Consider the following 17,129-nt stretch of genomic DNA (forward strand, 5'->3'; position numbering starts at 1 on the left):
TCAATGCTAACCAGACATAATGTGAAAGTTCATTCTCATCAATATCTTCGACACTGAGATAATTGATTTATTAAAAAAAATAAAAAATAGCCTGTAGACAAACAACATACATACTACAATGAAGCCAACGTTTTTTTTACTAATACTTTACAGTCGCACTAGGCGCAGTGAAACCCTTGTTCAGACTTTAGTAAAAATGAAGACCATGAAGACTAGACTTCACTGCACCAACTTCCCATAAGAAAAATAAGGTGGTGATCATTAAGCAATGGTCAAGCATCAAAATCTGATTCTTTGTACAGATTACAAACAATGCATAGCACCCTGAAGTTGTAAGCAGTTTCATAACAGCGCTGAGCTATAATGACCTGCCTAGTTAAAAATAATGAGGCACTGGATCAATAGTTTTGTATAATTCAGTCTGGGAGTCAGAAGATTCAATGGGAGAAACTGGTAATAACTCAGACCCTTAGGCAGACTAGTTGCTCTCTCACTATTAAAAACATGACCACTGACCCCTGCCTCTGAACTCTCGCCCAAAAAAGCTGCTTTTCATTCAGAACCAGCCCACTCAGACTTTCATCTGATGCACACATGTACACATGGATTTCATACGGCAAACAGACATATGAATGTATTTATTTATTTGCGATATGGTTTTATAAAGGAGCAAATGCATATGTGATGCTGCTTCGTACAGCCGTATTTTCCAGATCTGAAGTCATATACAGTCAAATCTGTATTATAAACCACTTGTCTATAACCACTTTATAGCAAGAATGGTTACAACCAAGCTCAGTACCAGAAAAATGCCCACCTCAATCCTGACCTGTTTCCACCATTTAGTCCTGGGCTGACTTCATTTGACATGTGAAGCTGATCTAGCCAATTTAGCTACTTGTCTCCTACCACCTCCCTCAGTCCTACCCTTTTCACTAAGGCACTGTTTCTGAAGTTTTGTTCAGATGAACTCACAGGGCTGCAGCAATCTGGGCCGATTCCTCTGAAACACAGGACTCCCCGAGGTCTCTGTCAAGAAGATCTTCCAGCTGGCATGCCAGGCTCTGTGGCAATGAAAGTAAAATGGACTTTTACAATGCTTTTATCATCTAGAAAATATGCTGTGGACAGCCAGGGTCATTGGATCCATTGTGCCTACTAACAGAATCCAGCTTGGAATAATACTATATTTATAATGCTAAATCCATGCTGTGACAGAAGGCCTGATGCATTTGTGCAATGACAGTAGACATGTTTTTATGTCTTTGTACCTTGGAAACCAATACCAACTTCATTTTTTTGTAATAGTAATTAAATTGGAATCTGAGATCAAGCAAATATGATGTTTAAAAAAACTAAACTAAACAAAACAAACAAAAAAAAACAGTCCTATGTCAAATACAGGAGCTATCCTGGAAAAAGGGTTCAAATGACAGCGATCTCAAACTGCAATTATACACTTGCAGTTATATACTTGGTCGAAGGGCTGTCAGAAAGGGGTTAATCAAGGTTATCTTATTCTAAGAAGGGGCTATTCTAAGCTATCTTTATACAGCCATGCGACAGCGGTGGTACAAGTCTATTCTCGAATCACTATCTCCATTAGTGGTTATCTAAGCCCAAAGACTAGACTGCTAAAACACTAAGATAATCTCTAGAGCCATCAAGTCAGACACTTAAAAATCAATTTGAGGACTTATGGGAATGTTAATGCTGACACTGTTGGCTCTTATTGATGTCATTTATTTTCTAATATACTGTACCACAGGTTCTGAAATAACTGTGGTTTATTTGCTTTTCCAATTAAAAATAGTTCCTCTCATTTCTGTTTTTACAGAATGTTCATAACCATTATGATATTTTGACAATAACAAAGTTTACACATTGAATACAACTAAGAAAAGTATTAATCTGGAAGACCAATGTTCTGTCTCGCAAACTACACTGATAATGGAAGATTACATTTGCTTACTAATTTTTGTTAGAACTAATGTTGAGAATTTGAATTCAAGAATCTCTACCCCAATTAATTTAGTCTTGTTGGAGAAAAACCAGGCCTAAGCACATAACTTAGGACACAAAACAGTTTTATGTAAATGCAAGTTATCATGCATTAAATATTTCCTTCTATCACAGAAACCTGATCCTGTTAACATCCAACTTATTCATGCAGAACAGGCTGCTCACAATGTAAACACAACCAGAATGCCACTGTACACACACCCAGGTTAAAACGTAAAGGTTAATCAATTGGAAGCAAAGCCTGAAATTGAATGGTTTTTTGTTGTTGTTTTTTTTTTTTAATAGGTCAGTTTATAATGATATCCTATTATACTGCCTCATGATGTAATTGTCTGGAGCAGATTCCACCTGCTAATAGCTCATTTCCATCCACTGTGATATCCAATGAGGTTTTGACCTTTGCATTCATGAGGAGGCATTCTGTACCTTCTGAGCCACTGAAAAGGTGATCTACATCTTTGTGATTGTTATGTCATTGTAGCTGCCCTTGTGATAACACCAACCTTTAGTACAAAACTGTTGCATTGCTGTTGTGGTGCCCACTGTATTGCCATGGTCATCTATAAATTAATATATTAGCTGGTATTTTATTGTTGTGTCTGCATATACAACCGCTATAGCAACAAGTTTGAATTAAGACCTGCCTCTTATTAGTCAGTAGGCATTGGCTAAATTTGGCAAAAGTTCAAGAGACCATTTATCAGTTTACTATGGTTTACCATGTTTTTTAATGCTGTACCATACAACTCAGAGCTTTACAATGCTTATCTATACTTTTTCACTATGCTTTATTACACTTTGCTATGCTTTTACTACAGGAAATGAGATGCTGTGTCACACTTTGAGCTACCCTTAAGGGGAAAATAACATCTACAGAATATCTATTGGAGATGGCAGCTCCTGCATTGTTAATATGTTCTAAATACATTTTCTCAGCAGTAAGGGCAAGCAGTGACATTTTAAGCTATTGCTTATTGAATGGACAAAATGTTAAGTGTTAAAGGAGCCAGCTTCGTCAGTGAGTGCAGAAGCACCCTACAGTCTTTAGTTGAGCTGAACAATAACCCAACTTAGTAGCTCACCAAAATGACCTACTGTAACTTCTTGAATGGACCTGAGAATAAACAGGACTTACCTTCACACTCTCTTCAATGAACGGAGTTTTCAGAGTCTCCATGGCACTAGGTCTCTTGGTCGGGTCTTTGTCGAGCATCCTGTCGAGAAAGGAAGACACACATTGAAGTCATCAGTGCAAGTACTTGATAAATCCAACTTCACCGAAACTGAGAAAAATGAAACATAAAATATCTGTCCGACTGTGATTGTTAATAGGAGTTCTAGGTTTTTTTTTTGTCGATTCCTACCTTTTATGTGAAAATAATTTATCCAGGTTTGAAAAATAGATAAGTTTAAGTTTGTGAATAGCTCGCATTGTCATTCAATTTATATTCTCTGCTCTGAAGAACATGACCAGTACCTAGGCTTACAATCTTTACCATTTATCTAACAATAATTAATGTACCCTTTCCATGAAAATGAAAGTGTATCTGTTTTTGTTTGATTAATTATTGGCCCATAATGACCCAGAAAACATGTAGTGCAATGCTAATGATACCTTCATTCTGCAATTAATCTCTCTCGCAGTAATTTAAAGCAGCACAGCATTTATTTTTTCACTTAATGAGAAGGGAAAAGCTGCTTTCATCAGTATGAGTTATAAGCAGCTTACCATTCACCATTCACTCATGCCTCTGCAATGTGTCTTTGCAACACATTAATAGGATCACGTTAAAAAGATTTCTTTAATCACTTTCTGCCTTCTTACTTTACCTTCAGTTATGCTTGGTCACTAGAGAAATAGGTTACTTGGTCTCAACTTCAGTGGACAGAAGTCCCGATCATACACCATTAGCACTGTAATCTTGGTATATGCAACCGTAAGAGCTCAATGTAACTCTTTAGATTTGTTAGATAATGTCACAATGTCCAGTTATATGCTAACTTAAACAGGTAATAAAGCCCTGTTACTTATGCAATTCAAATATTGTACTCTTGGTCCTTCATATATTAAATGTATGATGTCAGCCACCAGAACCCCCCTCCCCCATTCTTCCACCTCCTCTGTTATTTAAATAAAGGGATTTACTGTATAAGGCAACCGTTAGGCAACATTCAAAACCATCTCTCCCTCTGGGATAATTTGCAGCGCTAAATCAAAACCTGTCATATCTATAATAAGAACAGCGAACTTCACAGAGACACAATTAGAGATTGTATTGGCTACTTCCACGACCTTTGGAAGACACCTGCCACAGTAATGACTTCCCTTCACTGCAAACTGCACTCATTATACAGTATTTACTGTGGAAATGAATGCTGTTCATAAAACTCTGCTCTGTAAAGGACTCAATCATATATCCCCACAGTTGCTACCTAATTCTGATTTACCTTCGGAATACATACCACTGCACCGGAGTGCTTTCAAGAGTAATTTATGTTAATAATTTTGATGTTGTGTATTTGAAAAACGCTTTAACAAAGATAGAAAATAGAAACATTGAAATGGTCATTTTACTGTGGCACAGCATGAACACAGACACTCTTTTTGTGTGGCAGTCAAAAGGTTGGTGATAACTTTGTGATGGATGTTGATGACAGCTGAGTTGTTGCTGTTGGAAGGATTGTCATTACTTTGGGTAGGTATTTTAATACATGCTTGTTTCTATAGCACCTTGTCGGTAAAGTCAGAAAAAACAGGGGGTGGGGGGGTACTTTGTATATAGATGATTGATGTCATTTTTTATTAATTCACAGAGAAAAAGGTCAGATTTTGCATATCTCATGCATACAATTTAATCATGTGACATTTTATAATGTGATAACTTGTAATGTGATATTTTACAATGCAATACTTTGTACTGTGATATTTTGTAACAATTGTAAGTCATCCTGGATAAGGGCATCGGCTAAGAAATAATTAATAATAATAATAATAATAATACAGATATCTGCTCCAGAAATCACAGCTGAAGAAATGAATCATTAGTTACATCTTTTAAAAACATGCAGGTGAAATATTGAAATACACATGGCAGCAGGATTGTCCCTTTTATAGTTGGGTTTTAGCAAAACAAATACATTTATATAAAAGTCCACACTGTATCTTTAAACACCCTATAATATGATATTCAGTAATACTTAAGATAAGGAGAAAAATATAAGGAGAGGGGTTCTACTCAAGATACTTTCGTTTTTAAAGGACAGGAGGTTCCAAATGCTGACTCGCTGTCACATTCTCTAGTCCGTCCGTCCGTCCGTGGACTTACGGGACGCGTGCTTTCACATTCTGCAGGCTGTTTTTCTTGCCCTCCAGCACTTTCTCCCAGTGCTACAAGGAACAAATGTGTTGGCCCGGACGGACAACACATTAGTGGTAGCATATATCATCCACCAGGATGCCCTTTGGTCCCCGGGGTTACATCGCATAACCTTTCAGCTCTTGATTTGGGCTCAAAGGAACCTGATGTCCCTACGGGCAACTCATCTTCCTGGAGTGGTGAACCGGGTAGCAGACCTCCTTTCGAGGGAGGTGTGCATCCATCGGAGTGGCGGCTCCACCCTCAGGTGGTAGAGCATATTTGGGAATGGTTCGGGAAGAGGTAGGTCGATCTCTGCGCCTTGCCCCTGTGGTACTCCCTCCACATCTTAGTGGCCCAGGACGCTCCTTCATGCATTCCCGTCAACATTGTTGCTTCCGGCCTTCCTAGAGAAGGTCCAGTTAAACAAAGCGACAACTCCTAGTGGCCTATCTGATGTGGTAGTGGGTATATTGCAGAATGCTACGGCAGGCTCCACTAGTTTGTTATATACCTACAAATGGAGATATATTCAGAACTGGTGTCTGACTAAGGGTCATGACCCAGTCTCTTGTCCTATGCCAGTTACCTTGCAGTTTCTGCAAGAAGTACTCGATGCTGGTAAGTCACTTTCTACACTGAAGGTGTACTTGGAGGCCATTTCTGCGTGCCATGGCCCTATTGATTCAGTATCCCTAGGTGCGCACTTCTTGGCAAACCGGTTTTTCAAGGGTGCTCGGCAATTACGCCCCCCCAAGGAGGGTCATTCTCCCTGAATGGAGCCTTGATATTGTACTGGAGGCTCGCACGAGACAGTCTTCCTCTTAGCGATCACCTCTGAAAAGCGGGTCAGTGAGCTTGGGAAGAAGGCAGCAGGGTGTCACTATGCAGAAACCCTGCTTTTCTCCCTAAGGTGATCACAGCCTTCCACATGAATCTTGAACTGGAGTCTTTCCATCCACCTCCATTTTCTTCAGAGGAGGATAGGAGATTGAACTTCCTCTGCCCTGTGCAGGCATCGAGGTGTTACGTGGATAGGACAAGAGCTCTGTGTCATTCTGACCAGCACTTTGTCTGCCACTGGATTGTGGACACAGGACACACAATTGACATAGAACACACCAGGAGACATATCGCAGTTGATTTACAGTTTCAGGGAATGGGGTGAAAAGAAGTCCTTTGCACATCCTGATGTACTTTTTTTGAGTTTGTGTGTCTCCTGAGGAAATTTTAGCAGGATGCGCCAAATACATTATCAGTATGTATTTATTTTTTACTAAATTACATTAGTTTGCCTGAATGCCTTATAATGTAACACCCTAATGGAATTGATTGAGAAGCACAGAAGCAAGCCTGCCAGAAGCACAATCAATCAGCCCCGGCTGAGAATGCTTCCCTCTCGCTTCATAATGTTGGAATGATTTTAGAAAACAGATTGAATTTCACTGCTCAATGTAAATCACTCCCCTTAAAATGGAAGAGGACATCTCACATCATTAGGGAAATCTGCAGCTAAATAGTTTTTATAGTGGATTGATTTCCATGTGTTCTCAGGGCAGGTCTTTTTCACTGAAAGATTGTATTCCACAGCACAGTCTCCTTGCGAGTAGAACTGCCACCTTCTGAATCTAATAGGACAATCGGTGACCCAATACTGTCCTAGGATTTGGCAGATAGTTTAATGATTTAATGCAGTTACACTGCTGTATCTTGCTCAAACAAATTCCAGTAGGAGGAATGAAGCCAAACACATCCCCCATCATAAGTTTGGTTCAGCAGAGAAAGCCTTTCTGGCATAGGGTCATGTACTCCGTCTTTTGTTCTGCAAAAGCTGTTGACTATCAGGAGTTCTCAAACCATGCAACTGCTAATACTATAAAACACAAAGGACTGTTACAACAAGAAGTGTGTTTCATTTACTATTTTTCACAGTGCATTAATACTGTTTCTTTCAATTTTGTTCAGTCTTCTGTACTGCATATGTATTAATTATTTATTAAACAGCAAAAAGCTTTAACAAACACATTAGTGTTCTATATACTGTATTGTTCTTCCAAAAATGTTCACTATAAAATCTGAACACCCATTTACTTACTTACATGTAAACCGTCCCACCCCAATGTTTTTATTTCCTAAACTGATATTAAATAGGTTCGAAATAAGTTTTTTTTTGTTTCAATTATATATTTAATTGTTAATAACCACTGAGTGACAGAAGTGATATCACAAGGAGATTTTCCATTCACTTCAATTATATTGAGTTTAAAGGCAATGACAGCGACATTAAAAGGAAGGATTTTAAATGAGTTTGATGAGAGAAGTGGGATACACAGAACTGGAGAAAGAGACTGTTCAGTGCTATCCTCTTAGCCTATGTGATTGAGGGATTTATAGTTTTACAGTCCTACCTCTGTAAAATATCGTTCAGTTCAGAAGAGAAGCAGTCAGGTAACGTAGGGGAGGGTCCCTGAACGATTTGGTGTACCAGCTTCACCCAGCTCTTGTTATCAAAGGCTCGAGTGAGAGCTCCTATCTCATAGAGTACACAGCCCAGGGACCTGTGTGAGAAAGACAACCGTTTCTATGAGCTTGGATTATGGAGATGTTGTTTATCAATTTGCTGCAGCAACTGCTCTGCAAAAACGGAACACTCTTTCTAACAGGCTTTGCAGATATGCAGTGTGATTCCATGGCATTTTATTGTGTTATGTATGAGAAACTGTATTTGCTTAGTCTAAATTCATGTAGAAACTTTCACTGGCGCCAATTAATTTTTAAGTGTGTACAGAATCAAATGCCAGCCTATCTGACCAGTCTGTTACAATGTTCCAGTAATTACTCATTGCATTCAACAACTAGCCTTAACTTCTACATTCAATCTCTTAGGAAGTCCTTTAACATATGCATTACTAATTTTGACAGCGGTTTGCTCACAATGGAAAGTATAGCCCAATGTAAAGCAAAGGCACATTTTCTGGAATGGATAAAACATGTTAACAGTACAACAGTAGCAAGAAACAACTTAGGTGCCAGAAGCAGCCATGCATTTAATATGCTGATTAGTTTGTTTTGCTAATTGAATACTGTACTAGAATAATAAAATAAAATAATAAACAAACAAATAAACAGAGGGACATTATTTTTTAAATATATTTTTGAAGTGGTTTTAGTTTATACAGAAGTGCAACTTTTACACAGAACTGTACAGTACATAGGGAATGGCAATGGACCACAGATAAGATTTATTAAATTATTTCAGTGCTGTTCAGGCTGTAAGGTAAACCTGCAGTTCTGAATCGGTGAAGTGCTGGTGCCAGCTGACAACACCGCTGTTGTGTTTTTTCCTTCCCTGTGGGGAGCAGTGGACAGGAGGGAAAGAGCAACTTTTCATTTTCACTTTTCAATCCACTGTGTGCAAATCAATCTGTATGCCACAGTGAAGACATTTTGAAAAAGAACCTGCCCACTTGACAGACAGACAGACACACACACACACACACACACACACACACGGTTAGTAAGCAGTTAGTAGCCTGCAGACATGTTTTTCAATGCTTTACTTAGTCAATAGCAACTCTTTAGAAACTTTGAGAGAATCATTATTCTGAAACAATATACTCTTGTCTAAATCTTTCAATTAATATCAATTAACACTGCACTGAAACAAGTATTGAACAGTCACAACAAATAACATAATCTTGTAAATCAATATCTAATAGATATATTTCAGTGAGCTACCTAAGGTGGCATATTTCAATGTATTACCAATAAATTGATTAAAATACCTACATGAATACTGTGGCATATTTTGGCGGTCCCGTTTCATTTTTGGTCATAAGCATTAGGCATCCATATGATTTATATATGAATGTGCCATTTAAGGGTACACTGCCCCACACCATTTTATTTGGACATATCTTTACACTTGTATGAAGCTTGTTATTTGAGAGGCCACGTTGGAAATATCAGAACCATAGCTGTTCCTCCCCATGTTACCAGTATAACATGATCACCATTTGTTTAATTCACACTATTAAGCGATAGTGGAGCATGCTCCTGATGCTAAAGGTAATAGTAGGATATCTGTTTCATTCAGTGGCCAAAGCAGGGAGAATACATTGAATCTTGAAAGTCAGCCAACTCTACCAGAGAAGGTTAACATTTTGACAAAGTTTTGATAAACTTGAAATTTGTCAAGCTCCACATAAAAAAAAAAAACATATACCCCTGTGTTGTAACTGGCTGCTGTTCAAAGACTACATCCATTGCACTCCTCCATCTGTGTATCTGGCAGAGTTTTCTCTGGCTTTGTACAGCCTACAGTAGCAAGCACCTCTGGGAGCGTTGCTACATAGATTTCTCCACACGGCAGCCACGCAAACCCCTTCTTCGATGCTCACTCCTTTGCCAGCAAAGTACAAACAAGAGAGGCAGCATTCTTTTGGCAAAGGAACTAGATACTACATGAGGTAGACCCTATCCTGCCTTTTTTCATTTGAACACTTCTGTTTATCTCCCCAAACTGCCTCTGCTCTGCAGTCTGTGTCTGTTCTTTATATAATGCATTACATTTGCTGTACCTCTGATCCCTGGCAAAACTGAATTCTCTATGCTGTGACATAATAGCACTGCTGGCTCAGATACCCAGAACTGAGCTCTCCTATATTTCATTTCCTGGCTTTCAGAGCCCCATTACAAAGTAATTATATTATTATGCTGCCAGCAAATGGCCCTGAGATTCCCAGAAAGTTTTCCATGCTATTCCTGAATTTTCTGGCGCTCTGAATTCTCTATAATATACTATATAATGTGACAAGTGAACTCTCTCTGTCATTAACTTTCACTACATAGCTGCATGTCACCAAAGCCCTAAGTAGCACATTTTCTGAAAAAAGGAAAGACCAAAGCACTTTTCAAAAGATAACTTAGTCTTTGATTTTATCTTCTCTTTGCTGTACAGTCCGTGCTCTCTGTAATTATTCTACCAAGAGCTCTGTATTAGATTTGCTAATTTTGATTCTCAGAACACACTGCTAAATGTACCTTTGATTAAAGTTAAATCACTTATGTACGGATTTTTGTAGCTAAACTAATAATTCCTTGAGTCTAAAATTCATGGAAGTTTGTAAATGTGATAGGTTTCAAAAGGCAGAAAACTTAATTATTAGAAAAAAGAATACTTTTAACATTCGTCAGTTCTGAATACCTTTGAGTTTGGATCACTTTTGGCCGGTGCCAATTTTAATTTGGTTTCTCTTTTCATTCCCGTCAAGTAGATTAAACTTCTGGAGTCTGGAAATCATCTAGTCAAAGTAACTTCAATCACCTATATATATATATATATATATATATATATATATATATATATATATATATATATATATATATATATATATATATATATATATATATAGTATATATATATATATATATATATATATATATATATATATATATATCTATATATATATATATATATATATATATATATAATATATATCATCTACACTTTTATTACAGTATTTTAAATATACTACCATCAATGTTTTTTCATCCTCTATTGTTTTTTTTTTCTCTGCTTAGACCATTAATTAAGGGTCCGTTCCAGTAAACTGTCCCTTTTTAAGCAATTCTAAAAGCTGAAAAATGTGGTGATTAAAAAAATGACCACAAGGGTTCCGCTGCTATCATTTCTGCCTCCTATGCAATTGTGGCAACTGTGAGTAAATGCTAAATCTCCATATGAAATCAAAGTTTTCGAGACAGTGGCAGATCTTAATATTATACTAAGAATTAACACCGGATTAGTATTATAAAATACTTTCTAAACATTTGAATGATACGTGTTTTATTATGGGGTTATAGTTGACCAAATTTACGTCGTAGTTCAATATTCTATCATAAAGCCTGGACACCCACAACCCCACACAAAAAAAGTAGTTAATTGAATCGTTGCAGGCGAGGTAAGTAATGAACCTGTTTGATAACAGCTGCAGCGAATGGCAGCACAGGGTAAAGTGTAGTGTAACTAAACTGCCGTTTAGTTACACTACATCACATGTAATAGCACGATAACATGTCATGCTGCTGTAGTGTAGTTGGTTGGAGGATGATAATAGCAGGGGTTGAAATGTGCTCCAATTAGCTGGTGCTCTGAACTGAATTGACAGACTGCCAGTTTCAGTTCCTGCCTTGGGGCAAACAGTAAGTGTTGAGTGAGACCCAGAGGGAGTCTTAATTTATGTGCTCTGATAATCAATTGTATAGGAGACTTTATGAGCCAACATTCCACTTTTCGTAACGAAGATCACACTCAGATCTCTTGTCTACTTATTATTTTGGTATCCCTGAATAGATAATGAATTCAAACACATGCAATAAGCAATCTGTTTCAAGCACAGCTGTATATTTACAGGTGCATCTGTATTCCAAACCACACAAACTAAAAATGTTTTAAAAGCGATGACTCTATGAGCTATGCTGGAGAACAAACACACCCACGACTTGAAGTAATTGGGTTTGGTTTTCATTAAGCAATGATCAAGTACCAGTTCAGAACACCTTGCAGACCTGCTATGTTGAATCCGTGCCATCCTGCCCTGCACCCTATTGAATGACATTGTGATGACGTGTCTATATTTTTTGTGCAACCCTTATAAAACCCCCTATTAAATATTTTTCAAATTCATTAATGGGGTAATTTCAGCAAACTCAATGCTATATTACCCAATTCACGAATGCGAAGATCACATAAAATGAACTTCTGTGATGGGATAATTACTTGTGTTCCAGATTTGCATGGAGATAAAGTCACTTACCAAACATATCAAAGACTAGTAGGAAAGAGACCATGAGCACCCACTTGAAAATCTCTCTGCATTTCAATAGCTGCTCCCCCTACAAACAGCTCTGCTGTGTGAATAAACACAGAGGACAGCAATCTCATTATCATTGTCTGTATAATAACAAACACACTCTCACTCAAGCCCCTATCTACCTGAGAGCTTGCTACACAAAGTTCAGGTATTTCTGTCATTATGAAACTTCAAGCTCTCAGTAGAACTCTGGAACTGTTTATAAGTACAATTCCGGTATTCGTTTTAAATATTTAAATAGTGTAAAATGATTTAAAAAACAAGCTACACAAAAGACAAACAGAAAAGGTGTTTGAACACTGGGAATCGCATTATGCCTAATGGCAGCAGCTGTATCAAAGCTGTGTGGTCGTCTGTGAAATTGGCAACAGTGATGTGTGAACAAAAAGTATATAAATTAAAAAAAAAAAAAACATTACATTTTTGATGTAATAATGAACAAGGAATACACAAATATGCAAAATGCTAAATAAAACTTCTACAAGGATACTGAAGTCAAATAAGATTATATATAAAGCTATATATACTGTGTATGTGGATGAAGGTGGCTGAGTATGTGTATGCGGGAATCTGTTTAAATTACTTCACATTACATCCATGCTCTTGAAGCTTTTATTCCTCAGTGACAAACTAAATCAGAGTGCAGGAAGGTATTTTTGAATTCTGTTGGCCTGTCAAAAAGCTTATACAGGAGCTGCTTTGCAAATTGCATTTTCTGGGCGAATACAGGGAAAAAGACTGGAGGCGGCTTTGTGATGAGGTGGGCACACTTCTAATAAGCACAGTATGCAAGTCTATACCCTGCAACACAATACAGGTGTCAAAACTCAGATTAACTAGATCACCAGGACCATCATCACAACATGCAACTAAAGCCAATTTCCTAGCATAGTTCCATCAAAATCAAACACACGGTTCCCAAGATGTAGCCTTTTACTGTTCATCCAATGGAGTGTCAGTTTCTAAAAATTATGTCAACTATGCACTACATTCACAGTAGGTTTAATACATTCTTGCACCCTATACAGAACTTACATATAAGAATGCTGTAAATTATATTTCTCTTGCTGGTAAGATGAGGCTTTTACATTTGGCTGCTGGTCCCACATCTCAAGGGGAAGAATGCCACACCCTTCAAAAAAACTGCTTCTTTGAAGATCATGCTTCCCCTGATGAAGAGGACTTTCTGCAGTATGGGGGGGGGGGGGGGGGTGGGGGTGGGGGGGAAGAGGATGAAGTTACAACTGGGATTGCGTAGGCATCCTTTTTTGAATGTTAGAGAGGAGGGATTGATGGTAGAAGCAATCTCCAATGATCCCTCCCCCGAATCTCAGCCTAAGCTTATAGCAGAATGGATTTAAAGAACAAGTATTGCCTCAACCTGCAGCACCGGCACATGTAACTAACTCAGTTTTAAAATTGTTAGGTTTAAACAATGTTGAAACACAAGCAAACAAATGCTAATGTCTTCATAACATACTGTAATTAAATTAAGTTAATATTAACATAACATGAACTAATGTATTAGCTCAAACATATCACTACTTGACATGTGAAATAAAATATTTATCTTCCCGATGAACCATAAGCAGAAGCAGTTGGTAATATCTCATTTTTTGCAATGATGACGCACCTTGGGAGAATGATTACAAATAAAAGCAAGGAAGTAAGGCTTGTCTGCTTTTAATCTTCCAAATGCTCTTCTGTTTGGAGTTCTGATAAAAGGAGAAACCCAAAATAGCAATGCACCCCTTTCATTGGGCCCATTAAAAAAAGGCAAGGCACGTGTGCTGTGCAGAACTGAGGCATGATATTTACTGCTGCCAAGTTAGAATAAATGTAGAAATGACCATGACTCTCTATACAGAATCAGCCATCATGTAAAAACTAGGTCATCAGCTGCTATTTCAAAACAGACGTAGACACTCCAACACTATTCAACACTAAACTTTGCTACCTGATGATAGAGAAAAAGGGTTAGTCAAAAAGTTAAAAAAAAGTAAAACATCTAGCATATGGGTCTTTATGACGTAGGCAATATGATGAACTAGGAAATGATATTTTCCATGCTTTCTAATGAAATGTTTAATTACCACCCAGTACACTTTGCTTTAACAACTTGTTTTATCCTGACTCTGATGAATTGTCAATCTACAATCTGTTACTAATACCAGGTCCACATCCTGTGTGTGTGTGTGTTTAACAGGGGACAGATGAAAAAAGTACTTCCAGTATTACTGGCTGAAAAATGACATTTTAATCACAGCTATGTTATGCCAGACACAGCTTTCTGGCTCTGGCATGTTTTGCTCCGGTGCTTCTTTGAATACCTGCCACTGTTCTGAGGCACAGTTCCAGAGAGAGCACAGTTATTTACATTTCTTTAATTATTGATGTTAGCATGGCACCTATTTACAGTACACTTCCAATTAATTCCTTCAGTGAAACACTGTTTCACTGGCAGCAATGAGGGCTGATGAGAAAAGGTTTGTTACAGGACACATCTAAAAATGTTGGGAAACTAGCTAATTAGAACAGACAGACGCAGACAGCGAAGGCGACGTAACGAGCATGATTATTATTACACAGATTATCACTATGGAGTGAGACAATATAGCATAGCTATAATCATGGTTGCACCAATACCTTGACATTTCACCTCCAAATTGTTAAGAGCAAGAAAATATAAAACAAAAAATGCAACACTTTGGCATCTAATATATTTAAAACCAGATGGAAAATAGCTAAATACCTCTTTGCTTTGGGGGGCTTTAAAGGGTTAGCAGGGTTCCAAAAAGTAGCAGGGTTCCAAAAATTTAGCATAACACATCCACATGTGTTGCTACAACTGGAGCAGACCTTTTGAAAAGAACTTTGAAACAGACTTTAAAAAGTCCTAAGTGTAAAAATTGTCAGGATGTTAACAATGAAAAGAAAAATGACAGGTACATTACTTAAACAGTTGTAGCAACACATGGGGATGTGTAACGCTAAACTTTTGGAACCCTGCTACTTAGTCTTTAAGATATTACTGTTCTGATTGCTTTCAGCATTTAAAGCCTACAATAATAGTGTAATTTAACACACTGGCAAAATTAAAACATTTAAGTTTTTTAATCCAAAGGAGATTTTATGTGGACCGAACAATTTGCATAACGATGCTCATATTCAGAATTGATGACATATCAGCAATTATATGACAGACATCTTATCTCCTTGATAAGCAATTGCCTGTGCATTTTAAAATTGCCTATTTACTTGCAGGAAAACTGCCCCTTACAGGAATTGCAAAAGCAGTGCTTTATCAAGATAAGCTAGAGCAGGTGGAAATGTTGTAATGTTGTAATCGTTTGGAACAGCAAGGTTGTTCCAGATAAGCAACAGCCCTGCTTTCACTGTGTTCTAATCTGCGGAACATTGTGAATACAATGTGTTTAACAGGGCACAAAGCATGCTATTCTAGAGAACACAGAGAACAAGGAAATGTACTGGCTCCACTAAGAGACTACAATAGGATGTACCACTAGATTAAGTAAACGGAAGTGGCTAAAACCTTTAAACTTCACTTTCAAAGGAAAGGTACAGTAAAAATGGAAGTGTTCTGCAAAACTTGACAAAATACCGAATATAAGAACGCTGAAGAGTTTTTAAATATTGCACCTCTAAAACCAGTATGCCACTGCAGCCAAAGGCAATATATATATAACCTGTTGGATACTTTGCACTAAACCCTTGTAAGTAAACACAAATTGCCATTCCATGTCATTAAGATTACAAACTTCTGTCAATGAGAAGTTGCATGCGTAGTAATAAATGTATCAATTACTTTAGTTTGACTGTAATTTGTCCCATGAAGGCCATTTACTGCTTTGTTGTAAAGGTGATTTGTGTCTGCAACTGGAATACACTAATTATTGCATGGCTCGATCCCCATGAGAACATTTTTTAAACAAATGAAGTGACTTTGTTTGCCTCTTACCAGATATCTGACTTGGTGTCGTAGCTGCTACAGGTAAAGATCTCCGGACTCATGTAGTGGGGAGTCCCTGTGAAGGTGGTGGCATAGTCAAGGGACCCAGACAGGATTCGAGACACGCCAAAATCACCTGGACAAAATACAAAGTGTCCCGGTAAGAGCTGTTCAAAACTACAAGGATATCTGAACTTAGTTTATTTTCCAACAGTAGCTCTACCCAATAAGATACTCACCAATCTTGATCATCCCGTTCTTTAGAAAGATGTTCTTGGTCTTTAGATCTCTGTGTAATATCAGTCTGAAATGCATATTCACAGAAAGAAATAACTGAGCAGGATCATTGAATGAATCTGAAAGTGTATGACTTTATTACTCTATTGACAAGTAACAGATTCAGCTTATGTTGTGTATACGAGGCCAGTTGTAATCTTTTAAGTTGTTTTTAATAATTGTCGCCATTTTTCTGGTTTTGTTTTTAGTTGATCATTCACTGTCTTTGCTTCTTAATTCTTAGACAATCACATGAAACTGTCACAATAGGTAGATTCAAGTAGTCCATGAGGTAATACCATGGTGGAGATTTGCTAAAGGGCCATATCAAGTTGCATTACAATTGTTTGAGCAGTTCTCAATAGACAGCTAAAGAAGTGTTGCAGCTATAGGAATGGAAATCTTGACTATACCCTTGTAAAATACCAGTGCTTACCTTTCATGCAGGTACTGCACTCCCAGTAGAATCTGAATCAGCCACTCCAGCACTTGTTTCTCTGAAAATAGTCTGCCAGTACTCCGGCGGTCCCTGATTCTATTGTCTAGGTCCCCACCCTGAAGCAGAGAACAGTCAGTCCATGACAGTTAAAAGAGAAGATCCACAGAATGTGGCAACAGTGTGAATGAAAC

At 37.7% G+C, this 17,129-nt stretch overlaps 1 protein-coding gene across 3 annotated transcripts in view; it reads right to left on the bottom strand.

Annotated features, from left to right (window-relative positions):
- LOC121325244 (serine/threonine-protein kinase Nek11-like) overlaps window positions 1–17,129 on the bottom strand; it is a 43,182-nt gene that overhangs the window by 13,739 nt on the left and 12,314 nt on the right. For 2 of the 3 annotated variants that reach the window (XM_041267640.1, XM_041267641.1), the window contains exons 4-9: window positions 16,936–17,054; window positions 16,463–16,527; window positions 16,233–16,359; window positions 7,787–7,936; window positions 3,158–3,236; window positions 976–1,064 (exon numbers count right to left, since the gene is read on the bottom strand). In XM_041267640.1, coding sequence (XP_041123574.1) covers window positions 976–1,064; window positions 3,158–3,236; window positions 7,787–7,936; window positions 16,233–16,359; window positions 16,463–16,527; window positions 16,936–17,054 — 629 coding nt within the window. The remainder of the gene's footprint in view (window positions 1–975; window positions 1,065–3,157; window positions 3,237–7,786; window positions 7,937–16,232; window positions 16,360–16,462; window positions 16,528–16,935; window positions 17,055–17,129) is intronic. The other variant, XM_041267642.1, reaches the window with a different exon arrangement.

Source organism: Polyodon spathula, chromosome 13, assembly GCF_017654505.1.
Source record: "Polyodon spathula isolate WHYD16114869_AA chromosome 13, ASM1765450v1, whole genome shotgun sequence".
NCBI lineage: Eukaryota > Metazoa > Chordata > Actinopteri > Acipenseriformes > Polyodontidae > Polyodon > Polyodon spathula.